The 17,759-nt window shown below is 42.5% G+C and overlaps 1 protein-coding gene across 4 annotated transcripts in view; it reads left to right on the top strand.

Moving 5' to 3' along the window:
- The window catches only part of LOC105476398 (DEAD-box helicase 6), a 47,031-nt gene that overhangs the window by 13,899 nt on the left and 15,373 nt on the right, over positions 1 to 17,759 (top strand). For all 4 annotated transcript variants that reach the window (XM_071075670.1, XM_011732294.3, XM_011732295.3 and 1 more), the window contains exons 5-7: positions 11,099 to 11,228; positions 14,217 to 14,363; positions 15,924 to 16,018. In XM_071075670.1, coding sequence (XP_070931771.1) covers positions 11,099 to 11,228; positions 14,217 to 14,363; positions 15,924 to 16,018 — 372 coding nt within the window. The remainder of the gene's footprint in view (positions 1 to 11,098; positions 11,229 to 14,216; positions 14,364 to 15,923; positions 16,019 to 17,759) is intronic.

The following is a 17,759-nucleotide window of genomic DNA, read 5'->3' as shown; positions in this document are numbered from 1 at the left end:
GTGATCCTCCTGCGTTCAGCCGCCTGAGTAGCTGGGACTACAGGCATGTGCCACAACACCCAGCTAATTTTTTTATTTTTTTGTAGGGATGGGGTTTTGCCGTGTTATCCAGGCTGTGTTCGCCATAGTGCTAGGATTACAGACATTAGCCACCATGCCTGGCCTCCTTTTTTTATTAATGGAACATTTCCCATTTTGGGATTTTCTGATATTCGAAAGTAATTGGATTCAAGTTAGGCTTTCTCAGCCTGAATAATGCAGAAATCACATTATGGCCTTCTCAGGGTATCATGTTTGAAGGTGTACATAGTGTCCATTTATTTCTCTTTGGTGATGTTAATTTTGATTACACTGTCAAGGTGTTGTATGATTTTTCCATTCTATGATTACTGCTCTTTCTCCTCTCCGTTGAGATGAATAAGCAATCTGGGGTGCGTTTTGAGACCATGCAAATACAGTAATTCTATTGCCACCCTCCTCCTCCAACCCAGTAAGATAGATATTCAGGCTATGTATTCCCGTTTTATGGATGAGAAAACAAAAGTTCAGAGCAGTTAGTTCTCTTAGCGTGTTGTTTTCTTTTTTTTTTTTTTTTTTTTTGAGACGGAGTCTCACACTGTTGCCCAGGCTGGAGTGCAGTGGCGCGATCTCGGCTCACTGCAAGCTCCGCCTCCTGGGTTCACGCCATTCTCCTGCCTCAGTCTCCTGAGTAGCTAGGACTATAGGCGCCCGCCACCGCGCCCGGCTAATTTTTTGTATTTTTAGTAGAGACGGGGTTTCACTGTGGTCTCGATCTCCTGACCTTGTGATCCGCCCGCCTCCGCCTCCCAAAGTGCTGGGATTATAGGCTTGAGCCACCGCGCCCGCCTTTAGCGTGTTGTTTTCAACCAGGGAGAATTTTTGTCCCCCAGGGGACATTTAGCAATTTGTAGAAACATTTTTGATTATCATTAATGGGGGAATGCTAAAGGACAGTCCCTTACAACAAAGAATTTTGTGGCCCAAAATGTCAGTTGTGCTGAGCTTGAGAAACTTAACTTAGCCAAAGATACTTGTAACTCATGAGTGGCAGAGGTGGGATTTGACTTTGTATCTTCAATTCATGGCATGATACTTGTTTAAAAAAATCACAAAATTTCCCCTCTAGTTTTAGCACCTATTGGTGATTCTTGCTTGAGCTCATCTCTGCTCTGATGGGTTATGATGACTTTCCAATTCTAGCACTCTCTCTGTATTTGCCCCTATAAAGAAGAAACTTCCCTTCTCCTCATCCATATTTATCTGTTATCAGTGTGGACTTACACTCACCTTTCTTTTTTTTTTTTCCCCTAAAAATATCCTAGATCTGGCCAGTGTAGGCTCTTTCAGGTTGGTTCCTGTGTTTTTATGATGTGTCCCCTTCATTTTTCTTGAGTGCTTTCTTGCTTTTATTTATTTTTTTTGAGACGGAGTCTAGCTCTGTCACAGAGGCTAGAGTGCAGTGGCATGATCTCGGCTCACTACAGCCTCCCCATCCTGGGTTCAAGCAGTTGTATCTCAGCTTCCCCAGTAGCTGAAATTACAGATGTGTGCTACCACACCTAGCTAATTTTTGTATTTTTATTAGAGACAGGGTTTCACCATGTAGACCAGCCTGGTCTCGAACTCCTGATCTCAAGTGATCGCCAACCTTGGCTTCCTAAAGTGCTGGGATTATAGATGTGAGCCACCGCACCCAGCCCCTTTCTTGCTTTTTGACATAACATGATGGCAGGCTTATCTTATATCTACCTTGGCCCAGCATTGACATCCAAGGATCCTTGATTCTTTTTTTTTTTTTTTTTTTTTTTGAGACGGAGTCTCAGTCTGTCGCCCAGGCTGGAGTGCAGTGGTGTGATCTCGGCTCACTGCAAGCTCCACCCCCCAGGTTCACACCATTAGCGTCCCGTGTAGCTGGGACTACAGGCGCCTGACTCCGCGCCCAGGTAGTTTTTTTTTTTTTTTTGTAGTTTTAGTAGAGACGGGGTTTCACCGTGTTAGCCAGGATGGTCTCCATCTCCTGACCTCGTGATCCGCCCGTCTCAGCCTCCCAAAGTGCTAGGATTACAGGCGTGAGCCACAGCGCCCGGCCTCCTTGATTCTTTTTAGTGTGGAGTAGTATTAGGGACCAAGACCCAGGCATTAGGTACCCTGTTTGCTACTTGGTTCTTTCAGTGGAAAGAGCAAGGAAATAAATGCATGTATATACACATATCCACACACACATACACATAAATATACATGTACATATAAACATGCATTATACATAGGCCAGTTTGATAAATGATGACAACAGACATACTTAAATTGATGAAATGATTGAATTCAGGCTGTGCTAAGGACAAACCCTGTCACTGAGTACTTTTTCATTGAGCCAACATGTATTGGCTCAAAAAATGTGTTGAGTGACCTGTAAAGTGACCTTGGGAATTCTGTGATGAATAAAACAGATATATGGTTCCTGTCTTACAGTTTGGAAAGGACAGCTAATTGTACAAATAATTCACTGTAATATGATAGGTACCTTTCTGAATTGGCATATGAATGTAGTCATTAGAGGAAAATGGGACAACCTGGAAGAATTGAGCCATGTTCGAAGCAGAGAATGCTGGGTAGTGATTACCCAGAGTGAGTGTGCTATTGGCTGGATAAAGTATTAAGACAAGGATATGCATCATCACAGCGGTAGTTTGGGTGTAGGTATTAGAAATGCCTAGGAATTGGCCGGGCGCGGTGGCTCAAGCCTGTAATCCCAGCACTTTGGGAGGCCGAGACGGGCGGATCACGAGGTCAGGAGATCGAGACCATCCTGGCTAACACGGTGAAACCCCATCTCTACTAAAAATACAAAAATCTAGCCGGGCGAAGTGGCGGGCGCCTGTAGTCCCAGCTACTCGGGAGGCTGAGGCAGGAGAATGGCGTAAACCCAGGAGGCGGAGCTTGCAGTGAGCTGAGATCCGGCCACTGCACTCCAGCCTGGGCGACAGAGCCAGACTCAGTCTCAAAAAAAAAAAAAAAAGGAAATAAATACCTAGGAATCTACTATGATGTAGGTCATGTTAATCCATTTTATCTACACGGAAGTCTTTTTTTTTTGGAGACAGAGTCTTACTCTGTTGCCAGGCTGGAGTGCAGTGGCACGATGTCGGCCCACTGCAACCTCCGCCTCCCGGGTTCAAGCGATTCCCCTGCCTCAGCCTCCCGAGTAGCTGGGACTACAGGTGTGTGCCACCGCACCCGGCTAATTGTTTGTGTTTTAGTAGAGACGGGGTTTCACCATGTTAGCCAGGATGGTCTCCATCTCTTGACCTTGTGATCCGCCTGCCTCAGCCTCCCAAAGTGTTGGGATTACAGGTGTGAGCCACCGCGCCTGGCCCACTGAAGTCTTTTTTTTTTTTTTTTGGAGACGGAGTCTCGCTCTGTCGCCCAGGCTGGAGTGCAGTGGCCGGATCTCAATTCACTGCAAGCTCTGCCTCCTGGGTTTACGCCATTCTCCTGCCTCAGCCTCCCGAGTAGCTGGGACTACAGGCGCCCGCCACCGCGCCCGGCTAGTTTTTTTGTATTTTTTTTTAGTAGAGATGGGGTTTCACCGTGTTAGCCAGGATGGTCTCGATCTCCTGACCTCGTGATCCGCCCGTCTCGGCCTCCCAAAGTGCTGGGATTACAGGCTTGAGCCACCGCGCCCGGCCACTGAAGTCTTATGAGAGTTCTTCTACAGTAGGAACTGCATCATTCAGCTTTTATTTCTAGTACTTAGCATAGTGCCTGTGCTTATTTAGCATGCTTTGATGAAACTTAGGTAACTCATGTCTGCAGGTGAACATGGTGTAGGGAACTGCCCAGGTTGAATCCCAGCTCTGCTCCTTCATAAATTGGTTATTTGGGAGCTGTAAGTCTTGGACTCCTGACCTATATAATTGAGATAATAGTATAATACCATAGGGTTGTTGTAAAGATTAAATGAGATAGTTCATGTGCTTAGTATAATGCCTAGTACATGATAAATGCTCAAAAAATGTTATGGGTTATTTTATATAATGGTTTCAAAAAAGGAAATTAGTTAATTTAGGAGACGTAATTGTTTTAAATTTGTTTTAAAGAGACGGAGTCTTACTGAGTTTCCTGGGCTGGAGTGCGGTGTCACGATCCTAGCTCACTGCAGCCTCAAACTCCTGGGCTCGCATGATACTCCTGCTCCAGCCTCCTGAGTAAGGATGATAGTGGAGTACCATCACACCTGGCTTCTTTTCTTTTCTTCTTTTCTTTTTTTTTTTTTTTTTTTTTTTTTTTTTTTTTTTTTTGGTAGAGTCAAGGTTTTGCCATGTTGACCAGGCTGGTCTTGACCTCCTTGGCTCAAGCAGTCCTCCTGCCTTGGCTTCCCAACGTGCTAGAATTATAGGTGTGAGCCACTGCACTTAGCCCAGTCCTCCTTCTTAATGGGTATTTGTTAACTCCTATTTCTTACCTTGTATTAAAATTTAAAATTAACTTTGTTACTAGTACTCTCAGTGTTGGTATAGCATAACAATTAACTCTTCAGCCACTTAACCAGTCTGACATCTAGCTTTTTCTGTAAAGTAGAAATAAGTACTCTCTCACGGGATTTTTATTGTGAAGATCAAATGTAGGGTATAACCAAAGTATTTTGAAATAGCAAGGTATCGTATGAGTATATTGTTTTAGATACTCAAGGCCACCAATTGTATTGCCTTTTTCTTTCCTATTGTTTTGTCCTGGGGATCCATGGAAAGCACAAGATTATCTGTTTCTTAGAGTCATTCAGAGTAACAAGTCACAAATATTAGGATTTTAGAACCGAAACAAAATCTACAGATCCCCTAGTAAAAAAAAAAATTTTTATTTTTATTTTCGTAGGTTTTTGGGGAACAGGTGGTGCTTGGTTACATGAGTAAATTCTTTTGTTTTTGTTTTTGAGATAGAGTTTCGCTCTGTCGCCCAGGCTGGAGTGCAATGGTGTGCTCTTGGCTCACTGCAACCTCTGCCTCCCAGGTTCAAGCAATTCTCATGCCTCAGCCTCCCAAGTTACTGGGATTACAGGTGCGCACCAGCCTATCAGGCTAATTTTTGTATTTCTAGTGGAGACGGGGTTTCACCATGTTGTCCAGGTTGGTCTTGAACTCCTGACCTCAGGTGATCCACTCTTCTCGGCCTCCCAAAGTACTGGAATTACAGGCATGAGCCACCACGCCTGGCCAAGTACATTCTTTAGTTGCGATTTCTGAGATTTGGGTGCACCCATCACCCCCCTGGTAAAATATAACCTCATGGCAGGCTGTCTTCTAGTATTCTTTCCATTATCTACCTTCTCTCTCTCTCTCTTTTTTTTTTGTCATCCCTCCCCCGTGCCTAAAAGCATGTCTTCTATCATGCTTGGTTTTACAGTTTCATCCAGGCATTTTTTCCCCCTAAATATTAAAGCTGCTTTGATTAGTTGGGTGAGTCTTCTGCATTTGAATGGAATTCAAATGCAGAGGTGGAATTTTTTTGAGGTGGAATTCTGTTGCAGTTTGGCTGTGAGATTATTGGAGAATTGACTGGGTGCAGTGGCTCACACCTGTAATCCCAGCACTTTGGGAAGCCAAAGTGGGTGGATTGCTTGAGCCCAGGGGTTCAAAACCAGCCTGAGTAACACGGCAAAACCCTGACTGTACAAAAATTAACTGGGCATGGTGGACATGTAGTCTTAGCTGTTCAGGAGGTTGAGGCTGCAGGTGAACCAGGATTGTGCCACTGCACTCCATCCTGGGCAACAGAGCAAGACCTTGTCTCAAAAAAAAAAAAAAAAAAAAAAAAGTTGGAGAATTAGGCACTTAAAATTATATGCTCTCAAAAGAGCTTTTACATTGATAGCCTGGAACCAGATATACTACAGATTGCTCCCACACATATTTCTTTGATAGAGCCATCTGTGACCAGTTCTAGGTATGGATGCTGTGGCCAGTAGAATAACTGCCAGTCTAAAGGTGTAGCTTTATAGGAACATAGACTTCTTTGGAAGGCCTAAGAATATACTGTATTTGTCTGCTTAGCATTATTTGAAAGGTTATATTAACTTTGAGATTATGATTGAGAAAGATGGCCTCTCTTGTTGCTTCCAAATCCTGGGCACACCTCTTGAACACTTTTTCGAAAATCTAAGAAGGTGAAGAAATGAGTAGTTCATTATTGAGGGAAACATGGAAGCTCCTTACTGTTGGCAACAAAATTTTGTGCCAGGTCAACTAAGGTCTAATAAGGATTAATAGTTTACTATTTATAGTTAGGAATTATAGCATTCTGAATCCTGTAATAAGTCATTCCTCCTGTTCACAATGTGTTTATTTTGATTAAAAAATTATTTCCTAAAAACTCAGTTTTTTTGGTTGTTTTTTTGTGGTGGTTTTTGTGTGTGCGTTCTGTTTTGTTTTATTTTTGGGTGGGGTCGGGGAGACAGAGTCTCTCTTTGTCACACTGACTGGTCTTGAACTCCTGGCCTCAAGCAGTTCTGCCTCAGCCTTCCAGAGTGTTGAGATTACAGGCGTGAGCCACCATCTGCAGCGTAAATTAGAGATATTATTAGAAATTACTATCTCCCCTTTTTTTTCCTGGTAAGCAGCGAACATCTGTAACAATCACTGCTACCTCCTCTGTAGTACCCATAGGGTTTTTTTTCCTCTTGGAAATTAAGGTTTGGAAAATAAGAGGAAGCAGTCAGTGTAAATGCAGCTAGTTGGGCAATGTCGAGCTTTTGTTGGTACCACACTTTTGTAAAATGCCTCTCAATACTAGGAAATTGGAAAGTATACCATTAATTATAGGTATCAGAAACCAACTTGATCTAACTTAAGCAAAAGGAAATTTATTGGAAAAAGAACAGGAATTCACAAGATTGAGAAGACTAGAGAAACATACTTGGAAATGACTGAGAACTGAGATAGCTCCGAAGGACTTAGGAAGCTGTAATGGATGCACTGTAACATTTAGATTCTTAGGAGGCAACATTCCGCTGGCCTAGTGTGGGCTATGTGTCTACCACTTGGCTTAGAAAATTGGTGAGGCTTGGTCTGTTGGGACAGGGGAGAGCAGGGCGTATGTAATTCCTTAGAAGGAAATGGGAGTATTACTTAGCAAAGGGATACTGGAGAACCAATACACAACAAATACTCTTCAGTCAGTATCTGAATGGTACAGTGAGTGTGAACTTGGAGACCTAAGGTGGTAGATGTCAGCCCTAAGCTTGTGGGGTTGATTTTTTTGGGGTAATAGCTCTATTGAGATATAAACAACAAATCACACATCAAAAGTATAAAATTTAATGCTTTTTAGTGCATTTAGAGTTGTGCAACCATTACCACAATAAATTTTAGAACATTTTGATCAGTCCCACAAAAGAAACCCTTTTAGGCCGGGCGCGGTGGCTCAAGCGTGTAATCCCAGCACTTTGGGAGGCCGAGGCGGGCGGATCACAAGGTCAGGAGATCGAGACCACAGTGAAACCCCGTCTCTACTAAAAAAAATACAAAAATTAGCCGGGCGCGGTGGCGGGCGCCTGTAGTCCCAGCTACTCAAGAGGCTGAGGCAGGAGAATGGCGGGAACCCGGGAGGCGGAGCTTGCAGTGAGCCGAGATCGCGCCACTGCACTCCAGCCTGGGCAACAGCGTGAGACTCCGTCTCAAAAAAAAAAAAAAAAAAAAAAAAAAGAAACCCTTTTAGCAGTCACACCTCATTTTCTCCCACTCCTAGTATACTTTCTGTCATTCTAGCTTCGCCTAGTCTAGACATGTGATATAAATGGAATCCTATAGTATGTGATTTTTTTGTAACTGGCTTCTTTGACTTTTTTTGTGACTGGCTTCTTTGACTTAGCATAATGTTTTCGGAGTTCATCTGTGTTGTAGCATGTATCAATATTCCATTCCTTTTTGCTGAATGATATTTTATTGTATGGCTTGACTACTGATTTATCCACTCATCAGTTGGTAGATATTTGGGGTGGTTTTCCAAGGACTGAGGAGTTAATGTGCTATTTTATGAAAATCTAGGAAGTAGGAAGGGGATTTAATGATCTCAACTGCTATCCATTTGAAAAACCTAACTTGTGATTTTTAAATAAAATAGCAGGCTGCCTTCCTCGTTCCCTTTTTAAAATAGAAACTGCCCCTGCTTTTAACCTTATGAAGTTTTATTTATGAATAAAGTTTGTACTGTTATTAAAAAAAAATACATAGAAGGAACTGACTATTAAGGATAATGCTGCTGTGAAAATTCAGGTGCAGGTTTTTGTGTGGAGATATTTTTATTTCTCTTCACTGTATACCTAGAATTGCTAGTTCATATGGTAACTCTGTTTAACCTTTTGAGGAACTGCAAGACTGGTTTCCTTGCATGACTATACGTTCCCACTAGCAGTGTATGAGAGTTCCATTTTCTCCACCTTCTTGCCTACATGTTATGTGCAGATCTACATTCAAGTACTGGCTAAAGCATTTCTTGCTTTGTGATCTTGGGCAGACTAATCCTGTGAAGACAACAATATTTTATTCTCGTGTGTGTGTGTGTCTGTGTGTGTGTGTGTGTGTGTGTGTGTGTGTGTGTGTGTGTGTGTGTGTGTCTGTGTGTTGGAGTCTTGCTCCATTGCCCAGGCTGGAGTGCAGTGGCGCGATCTTGGCTCACTGCAGCCTCCTCCTCCTGGGCTCAAGCGATTCTCCTGCCTCAGGCTCCCAAGTAAGCTGGGACTCCAGGTGCGCGCCATGACAATTTTTGTATTTTTAGCAGAGGCGAGGTTTCACCATGTTGACCAGGCTGGTCTCGAACTCCTCAGGTGATCCACCTACCTCAGCCTCCCAAAGTGCTGGGATTACAGGCATGAGCCATCTCGCCCGGCCAACAACATTTTCACAGTTGTTCTGGCAGCTGTGTTGTTTTGACCATATAGAACCCATTTATATCCTGTGATTGGAGCTCTAGGTAGAAGAGTGTTGTGGGAGATGGAAGTCGTCCTGCTTATTATTTAGTCATTTCTAGCAATAGCGGCTTTAAAGGGCTAAAGCTGTTTTTTGTTTTTTTGGTTTTTTTTTTTTTTTTTTTTTTTATTGGTCATTAACCCAGGCATAGAAGGGAGAAATGTCAGTGACTGTGAATTTGATTCCTAGTGTCTTAGTTTTAGAAATTAAAAATTCAGGCCAGACACGGTGGCTCATGTGTGTAATCCGAACACTTTGGGAGGCCAAGGTCGGTGGATCATCTGAGGTCAGGAGTTCAAGACCAGCCTGACCAACATGGTGAAATACCCTGTCTCTACTAAAAATACAAGAATTAGCTGGGCGTGGTGGTGCATGCTTTTAGTCTAAGCTGCTCAGGAGGCTGAGGCAGGAGAGTCACTTGAACCAGGAGGCGAAGGTTACAGTGAGCCAAGATCGCGCCATTGTACTCCAGCCTGAGTGACAAGAATGAAACCCTGTCTCAAAAAATAAAGAAAAACATTTAAAATTCCACATCATGGCCAGGCGCAGTGGCTCACGCCTGTAATCCCAGCACTTTGGAAGGCCGAGGTGGGCGGATCACGAGGTCCCGTCTCTACTAAAAATACCAAAAAAATTAGCCGGGCGCGGTTGTGGGCGCCTGTAGTCCCAGCTACTCAGGAGGCTGAGGCAGGAAAATGGCGTGAACCCGGGAGGCCAAGCTTGCAGTGAGCCGAGATCGCGCCACTGCACTCCAGCCTGGGCGACAGAGCGAGACTCCGTCTCAAAAAAAAAAAAAAAAAAAATCAAAAAAGAAAAAAAAATTCACATCATTTCCTTTTAACAGTTTTAACAACTAATTGAGCTTTTTCGTTGTTGTTTTGTTTTTGTAGAGAGGGGGTTCTTGCCATGTTGCCCAGGCTGTTCTTGAACTCCTGACCTCTCTTTATTTATGTCTATTTATTTTTCAGTAACCTTTGAGAATCCTTTGCTGTTGTCTGGGAAATTTAAGTTAATATGAACTATTGTTATCATTTGCAAAATACGTAAGAAAGTAAGCCAAATATTAAAATGAGAGGTCACCTTTAGTAATGTGACCGTATTTGAGATAACTGCAATAGAATTGAACCCTCAATAGAGAGCACATTTCAGAACAGAGAAGTAGGCTGTGAGACAGACATTGGAGATGTACTTATTATATAAATAAATGACAAGTAGGACCTGAGATTAAGCTTTCCCAGCCTATTTGTGTTTTGTTGCAGGGATGAGGTGTCCAAGCTACAGTTTTTCACTGGTCAAATTGGTTTGCTAGTCAAAATATATATAGTCTTACCTTGGAATTGTTTTTGCTTTTTCCTTTAAAAATTTTTGTAGAGATGGGGTCTCACCATCTTGCCTAGGCTGGTCTCAAACTCCTGGGCTCAAGTGATCCTTTTGCTTTGGTCTCCCGTAATGGTGGGATTACAGATGTGAGCCACTGTGTCTAGCTTTTTTTTTGGAGACAAGATTTCTTTCATGGTGGAGTACAGTGGTGCAGTCATGGCTCACTACACCCTTGACCTCCTGGCTCAGCCTCTCAAGGGTTACAGACACCTACCACCACACCCAGCTAATTTCTGTAATTTTTGTAGAGTTGGGGTTTTTTCATGTTGCCCAATTGCCCAGGCTGGTGTTGAACTCCTGGGCTCAAGCCATCCCCCACTTCTGCCTCCCAGTGTGCTGGGATTACAGGCATGAGCTGCTGTGCCTGGCCATTTTTCCAATTTTTGTTTGAAGGAGGCTTTGCTTTTGTTTTGTCTGTATTTTCAAGTGCTATTTATGGGTCAGCCTGAGTTCCTCCACTTTCTTTGTTGTTTTCTTCAGACACACACATAACACAGTTTTTATGACATTGGGTTACAATTTAAAATTCTGTGAGCAGTTCTAGTAAATACTGGTTTATAATGATGTTGATGTTGACTGGTCCTGCTGATTTACTTGGATCTCTGCTATTCATGTAGAATTCAAATGTAGGATACTTAAAGCAATACCGAAAAGAGGTATCCTTCAGTGTATTTCAGAGAGGAATTTGCTTGTGTACTAAATTCACAAGTAATTTTGTATTGTCTTATCTCTTTTAGGAGGAGAGCATTCCCATTGCTTTATCTGGTAGGGATATCTTAGCTAGAGCAAAAAATGGAACAGGCAAGAGCGGTGCCTACCTCATTCCCTTACTTGAACGGCTAGACCTGAAGAAGGACAATATACAAGGTTAGTTGAACAAAAGTTTGTTTTTAAACTAAAAATGGGAGTTTCAGCCTTGGAGCTATGTGTAGAAGATACTACGCCTTTTTTTTGGACAGAATTTACATTATCTAAAATCTGTATTCTTTCTTTTCAGATTTTTTTTTAGCCTGATGATGGTCTTTTAAAAATGATTCCCAGCTTTTTAGAGATTTCTAGTTTTAAGAGTGTTTTTATATGATACACAGTTTTGACAGCATTCCAGTGAGACAGGAAAAATAAGTATTAGTGCCCTATAGGTAGGAAAGCTGAGGCTGGGCACAGGGCCTCACAGCCTGTAATCCCAGCACTTTGGGAGGTCAAAGTGGGTGGGTCACCTGAGGCCAGATACTTAAGACCAGCTTAGCCAACATTGCAAAACGCTGTCTCTACTAAAAATACAAAAATTAGCTGGATGTGGTGGCACACACCTGTAATTCCAGCTACTCGGAAGTCTGAGTCACGAGAGTCACTTGAACCCAGGAGGTGGAGGTTGCAGTGAGCCAAGATTGTGCCACTGTACTCCAGCCTGGGTGACAGAGTGAGACTCTTAACTCAAAAAAAAAAAAAAAAGACAGCTGAGAATCCTGAGAGGTTAAATTAGTTGACATTGCTACTTATAAACTATGGAACTATTTCTTGTGGCAGATGAGTGTTAGCAGAATTCCTTGTAGAAACATGAACTTCTGTTTAAAGTCTGTGGGTTCTGAGATTTTAAGAGCCTCGGCAGTGGGAATAAACAATTTTCATAGTTATATTCAGTGTAAGTTAATGGAATTAAGATTTCACCTCTGAAACTTTACATTTTTAGCTTTCTTAATCTGTAATTACCGTTTCTTCCCACTTTTCTTTTTTTTTTTTTTTGAGACGGAGTCTCGCTCTGTCACCCAGGCTGGAGTGCAGTGGCCGGATCTCAGCTTACTGCAAGCTCCGCCTCCCGGGTTCACGCCATTCTCCGGCCTCAGCCTCCCGAGTAGCTGGGACTACAGGCGCCCGCCACCTCGCCCGGCTAGTTTTTTTTGTATTTCTTAATAGAGACGGGGTTTCACCGTGTTAGCCAGGCTGGTCTCGATCTCCTGACCTCGTGATCCGCCCATCTCGGCCTCCCAAAGTGCTGGGATTACAGGCTTGAGCCACCGTGCCCGGCCCCCACTTTTCATATGATATAAATAGAACCTAGAGAGCAGGAGTTTCCTACTTAGGTATTTTACACTGGTGAATCTGACTCAAATGTAGTTGGGGCTCTTAGAAATATTAAGTTAATAAACTTTGAGCTAATAGTTGCCAACTCAACATGCTAAAAGTTTGTAATTAAGAAAGGGTATTGGCTGGGTGTGGTGCCTCATGCCTGTAATCCCAGCACTTCTGGAGGCTGAGGTGGGCAGGTCACCTGAGGTCAGGAGTTTAAGACCAGCCTGGCTAACGTGGTGAAACCCTATCTCTACTAAAAACACAAAAATTAGCTGGGTGTGGTGGCAAGTGCCTGTAGTCCCAGCTACTCAGGAGGCTGAGGCAGGAGAATTGCTTGAACCTGGGAGGTGGAGGTTGCAGTGAGCCAAGATCATGCTACTGCATTCCAGCCTGGGCAACAGAGTGAGACTCTGTCTCAAAACAAAAAAAGAAGCAGCAGCAGCAGAAGGCCGGGTGCAATGACTCACACCTGTAATCCCAGCACTTGGGGAGGCCGAGGCAGGAGAATCGCTTGAGGTCAGGAGTTTGAGACCAGCAGGGCCAACATGGTAAAACCCTATCTCCACTAAAAATACAAAAAATTAGCTGGGTGTGGTGGCGGACGCCTGTAATCAATCCCAGTTACTCAGGAGGCTTAGGCAGGAGAATCGCTTGAACCTGGGAGGCGGAGGTTGCAGTGAGCTGAGATGGCGCCACTGCACTCCAGCCTGGACAATAGAACAAGACTCCATCTCAAAAGAAAAAGAAGAGTGTAATATTTATGTGATAGTATTGCTGAGGGAAAGTCTAAATCTGGGACACTATAATAAGTTCTCTTTTTGTAAAGAGATTTGTCCATTTGAGTTTTCATAATGTCCTGTGAGTCTTGTGATGATTCAACTTTTAGTTTTTTTGATTTTTTTAGTAGAGATGGGGTCTTGTTACGTTGCCCAGGCTGGTCTCAAACTCCTGAGCTCAAATGATCCTCCCGTCTCAGCCTCCAAAACTGCTGGGATTCCAGGTGTGAGTTACTCACTGTGCTACCCAGCCCAATTTTTTAATACATCTCAGTGTCTAGATTATAAGGGCAGTGTTTCCTTTTCTTTTCTTTTTTTTCTTTTTTTTTTTTTTTTTTTTTGAGTTTTGCTCTTGTTGCCCAGACTGGAGTGCAATGGTGCGATCTCGGCTCACTGCAACCTCTGCCTCCTGGGTTCACGATTCTCCTGCCTCACCTCCCTAGTAGCTGGGATTACAGGCATGTGCCATCACGCCTGGCTGATTTTGTAGTTTTAGTGGAGATAGGGTCAGGCTGTTCTCAAACTCCAGACCTCAGGTGATCCACCCACCTTGGGTGGATCCCAGCACTCCCAAAGTGCTGGCATTATAGGTGTGAGCCACCGCATCTGGCCGCCTTTTTTTTTTTTTTTTTGAAACTGAGTCTCATTCTGTCGCCCAGGCTGGAGTGCAGTGGCGCGATCTTTGCTCACTGCAACCTCCGCCTCCAGGGTTCAAGTGATTCTCCTGCTTCAGCCTCCTGAGTAGGTGGTATTACAGCTGCGTGCCACCAAGCCTGGATAATTTTTGTATTTTTAGTAGAGGTGGGGTTTCACCGTGTTGGTCAGGCTGCTCTCAAACTCCTCGTGATCTGTCCACCTTGGCCTCCCAGAGTGCTGGGATTACAGGCTTGAGCCACTGCATCATAAGGGGCAGTATTTCTGTAGCTTCTTGAATTTTGTAAATATAATGTATAGTATGTTCTCCCACCTCACCCCATATTTTCTCATATGTTCCTTGATGTTGTTTCAGCAATGGTGATTGTTCCCACTAGAGAACTTGCTCTACAGGTCAGTCAAATTTGCATCCAGGTCAGCAAACACATGGGAGGGGCCAAAGTGATGGCAACCACAGGAGGAACCAATTTACGAGATGACATAATGAGGCTTGATGATACAGGTAAGAAATGATTACTAAAAGGTAGTGTAGCTCTCTGTAATTTTAGTCTCAAGTGTTTCAGTAAATTATTAAAAATTATTTTTAAGAATTAAGGAACAGAAATCCTGCAGTAAAAAAAGGAAATGACCATTGCATTCAAGAGAAAAAAAACAGATTGACCGTAATTGAAAGCAATATTTGACTTTATTACTAATTCTAAAACAGCAAGTTTATAGTAATTTTACCTGTTTAATTGGTAAAGCTAAAAGTAGTAGTAGACATTAATGTGAGTTTGTGGAGAAATAGGCTATGTTGTAAACGTGGGGGTGTCAACTTATCTCTATCATGAGCAATTTGGCAGTCTTATTTTAAAATTATAAATTATATTTTTAAGAATCTTTCCTGAAGAAAAAAGTTGGGTAAATGTAGGGCTGTATGTACAAAGTTGTTTACTATGGGGTGGTTTGTCGTGCCAAAAAATTGGACCAACTTAGAAGGAGATTGGCTAAATAAATACATTAAAGTATAGTCTGAATAGTATTCTACATAGTCATTAAGGAGTGAAGTTGATCTGTATTCATTTTCATTAAGATTTTCATGATACATTGCTGAGTGGAAAAAGGTAACAAAACAGCAAGAATGAGATCACTCATAAAATTATATCTAAAATTTTAGTTAGAATACTATATATAATTATGTGATATATTCTTTGTATTGCATAGGTTTTTTAAAAATTGTTATCTTGTTTGATCCTTTTAACAATACTCGGTTCACTGTTCCAGATTAGAGGCATTGCTTTTATGTCAGAAGTCTGGTGTGCCTTCTGTTATTAATTGGGAATTACCCTAAGACAAGAAAGTATGCCTCCTGTTGGAAGCAGGTGATTTGGGAAGCTGTACCCCACCCAGTGTAGAGGTGAAAAGTATTTTTTAAGCATCCTGCGGTGAAATGGAAGACTTTATCCTAAAACACATCTTTGGACCTTTTTGTGTTATTCCCACCTCTATAACACAATATGTTTCTTTTCTTTCTTTTTTTTTTTTTAATTTGAGGCACAGTCTTACTCTGTTGCCCAGGCTGGAATGCAGTGGTGTGGTCTCAGCTCACTGCAACCTCTGCCTCCTGGGTTCAAGCGATTCTCCTACCTCAGCCTCCTGAGTAGCTGGGATTACAGGCTCCCACCACCACACCCAGCTAATTTTTGTACTTTTAGTAGAGACAGGGTTTCACCATGTTGACCAGGCTGGTCTCGAACTCCTGACCTCATGTGATCCACCCACCTGGGCCTCCCAAAGTGCTGGAATTAATGGATGAGCCACGGTGCCCGGCCTAGTGTTTCTGATAAAAGATAGTCATGTGCTGCATAACAATGTTTTGATCAGTGACAGACCGCATGTATGTCGGTGTTCCCATAAGATTATAATGGAGCTATACAGTGGAGTAGGCTGTACCATCGCATAGCAATGCATTTCTCAGAATTATCATTAAGCAACTGAGGACTGTAATATGATAAACCTTTACAATATCCTTTTTGCCCAAATTAAAATTAATGAGAATATATGTTTTCTAAATCTTGCATAGTGCACGTGGTGATTGCTACCCCTGGGAGAATCCTGGATCTTATTAAGAAGGGAGTAGCAAAGGTTGATCATGTCCAGATGATAGTGTTGGATGAGGTAATATCTCTTCATTTGGCATTATACTATTCTGTACTTTTCTGTGCTTTGCTTATAACTGCCAGTGAATGAAGCAAAAGCTGCTTGTGTTTATGATCTAGTAAACACATAAGCGATCAGTTTAAATTAATTTGCTTATAAAATGTGTTTTACCTGTCAGCGGGAGTAGATTATAGGCATTCATTGGAATTCTCCTTTTTGTCTTTTTCTTAGAGATAGCAGAGATTAGGTTTTATTTTCATTTTTTAGAAGAGGAGTGAATAACCGCAAAGCCAAATTTATTCTACATCTCTTTCTACTCGGCGATTAATTTTTTTTTTTTTTTTTTTTTTTTTTTTGAGACGGAGTCTCGCTCTGTTGCCCAGGCTGGAGTCCAGTGGCCGGATCTCAGCTCACTGCAAGCTCCGCCTCCCGGGTTTATGCCCATTCTCCTGCCTCAGCCTCCCGAGTAGCTGGGACTACAGGCACCCGCCACCTCGCCCAGCTAGTTTTTTGTATTTTTTAGTAGAGACGGGGTTTCACCATATTAGCCAGAATGGTCTCGATCTCCTGACCTTGTGATCCGCCTGTCTCAGCCTCCCAAAGTGCTGGGATTACAGGCCTGAGCCACCGTGCCCAGCCTCGGCGATTAATTTTTAAAAGCATATAATATATATTGTCTCATTTTGTGCATACTACTTTGTAGTGTTTGGTTATTAATCTCTGTTAGACGTATTATCTCACCATGTTATAAATGCCTTTTAAAAACATTAAAATCTGTAGTCCTGGGATCTAGCCATGTTTTGTACATATATAGATGGTCCCTGACTTACGATGGTTCACTTTATGGTTTTTCAGTGGAAGTGATAAGCTTTCATTAGAAACCGTACTTTGAATTTTTAAGATTAATTTTTTTCCTGGTTAGTAATATGCTATATGATATTCCCATGATGCTGGGCATCAGCAGCAAACTGCAGCTCCCAGCCAGCCACATGATCATTGAGGGTAGACAGCTGATACTGTACAGTATACGGTGTTGTCAAGTGATTTTGCCCAACTATAAGCTAAGTGGAGCATGTTTCAAGGAGGCTAGGCTAAGTGATGATGTTCAGTAGATTTGGGTAATATTTTCAACTTAGGATGAATTTATCAGAACATAATCCCATTGTAAGTCAAGGAGGATCTGTAGTGTATCAGTGTTAATGTTTTGACATGAGGTTATTTTCACATTTGGTTTGTGTTTTATTATTATTACTATTTTTTTGAGACAGACTCACTCTGTTACCCAGACTGGAGTGCAGTGGCGTGATCTCGGCTCACTACAATCTCTGCCTCCCGGCTTCAAGTGATCCTCATGCCTCAGCCTCCTGAGTAGCTGAGATTACAGATGTGTACTACCCACACTTGGCTAATTTTTGTATTTTTAGTAGAGGCGGGTTTTCACCGTGTTGGCCAGGCTAGTGCTAGTCTTGAACTCCTGACCTCAGGTGATCCTCCCGCCTCGGCCTCTCAAAGTGCTGGGATTGCAGGTGTGAGCCACCACACCCGGCCTGGTTTGTGTTTTAGGTAACATTTAATTCAAATCAGGCTTTTATCTTTAAGTAATGAGAGAAAACATTTATTAGTCACTGGGTACCAACACTAAGTGCTTTACTTTTTTTTTTTTTTTTTTTTTCATTTAATTTTTACAAGAAACCTATAAGGTAGGTGTCCTGTCAAGTAGTTACTATAGTATGTAGACATCCAGATTTTAATTTGCTTA

This window comes from Macaca nemestrina, chromosome 12, assembly GCF_043159975.1.
Source record: "Macaca nemestrina isolate mMacNem1 chromosome 12, mMacNem.hap1, whole genome shotgun sequence".
Classification (NCBI taxonomy): Eukaryota; Metazoa; Chordata; class Mammalia; order Primates; family Cercopithecidae; genus Macaca; species Macaca nemestrina.
The sequence above is the reverse complement of the archived record's forward strand: the minus strand, read 5'-3'. Positions and strand labels throughout refer to the sequence as shown.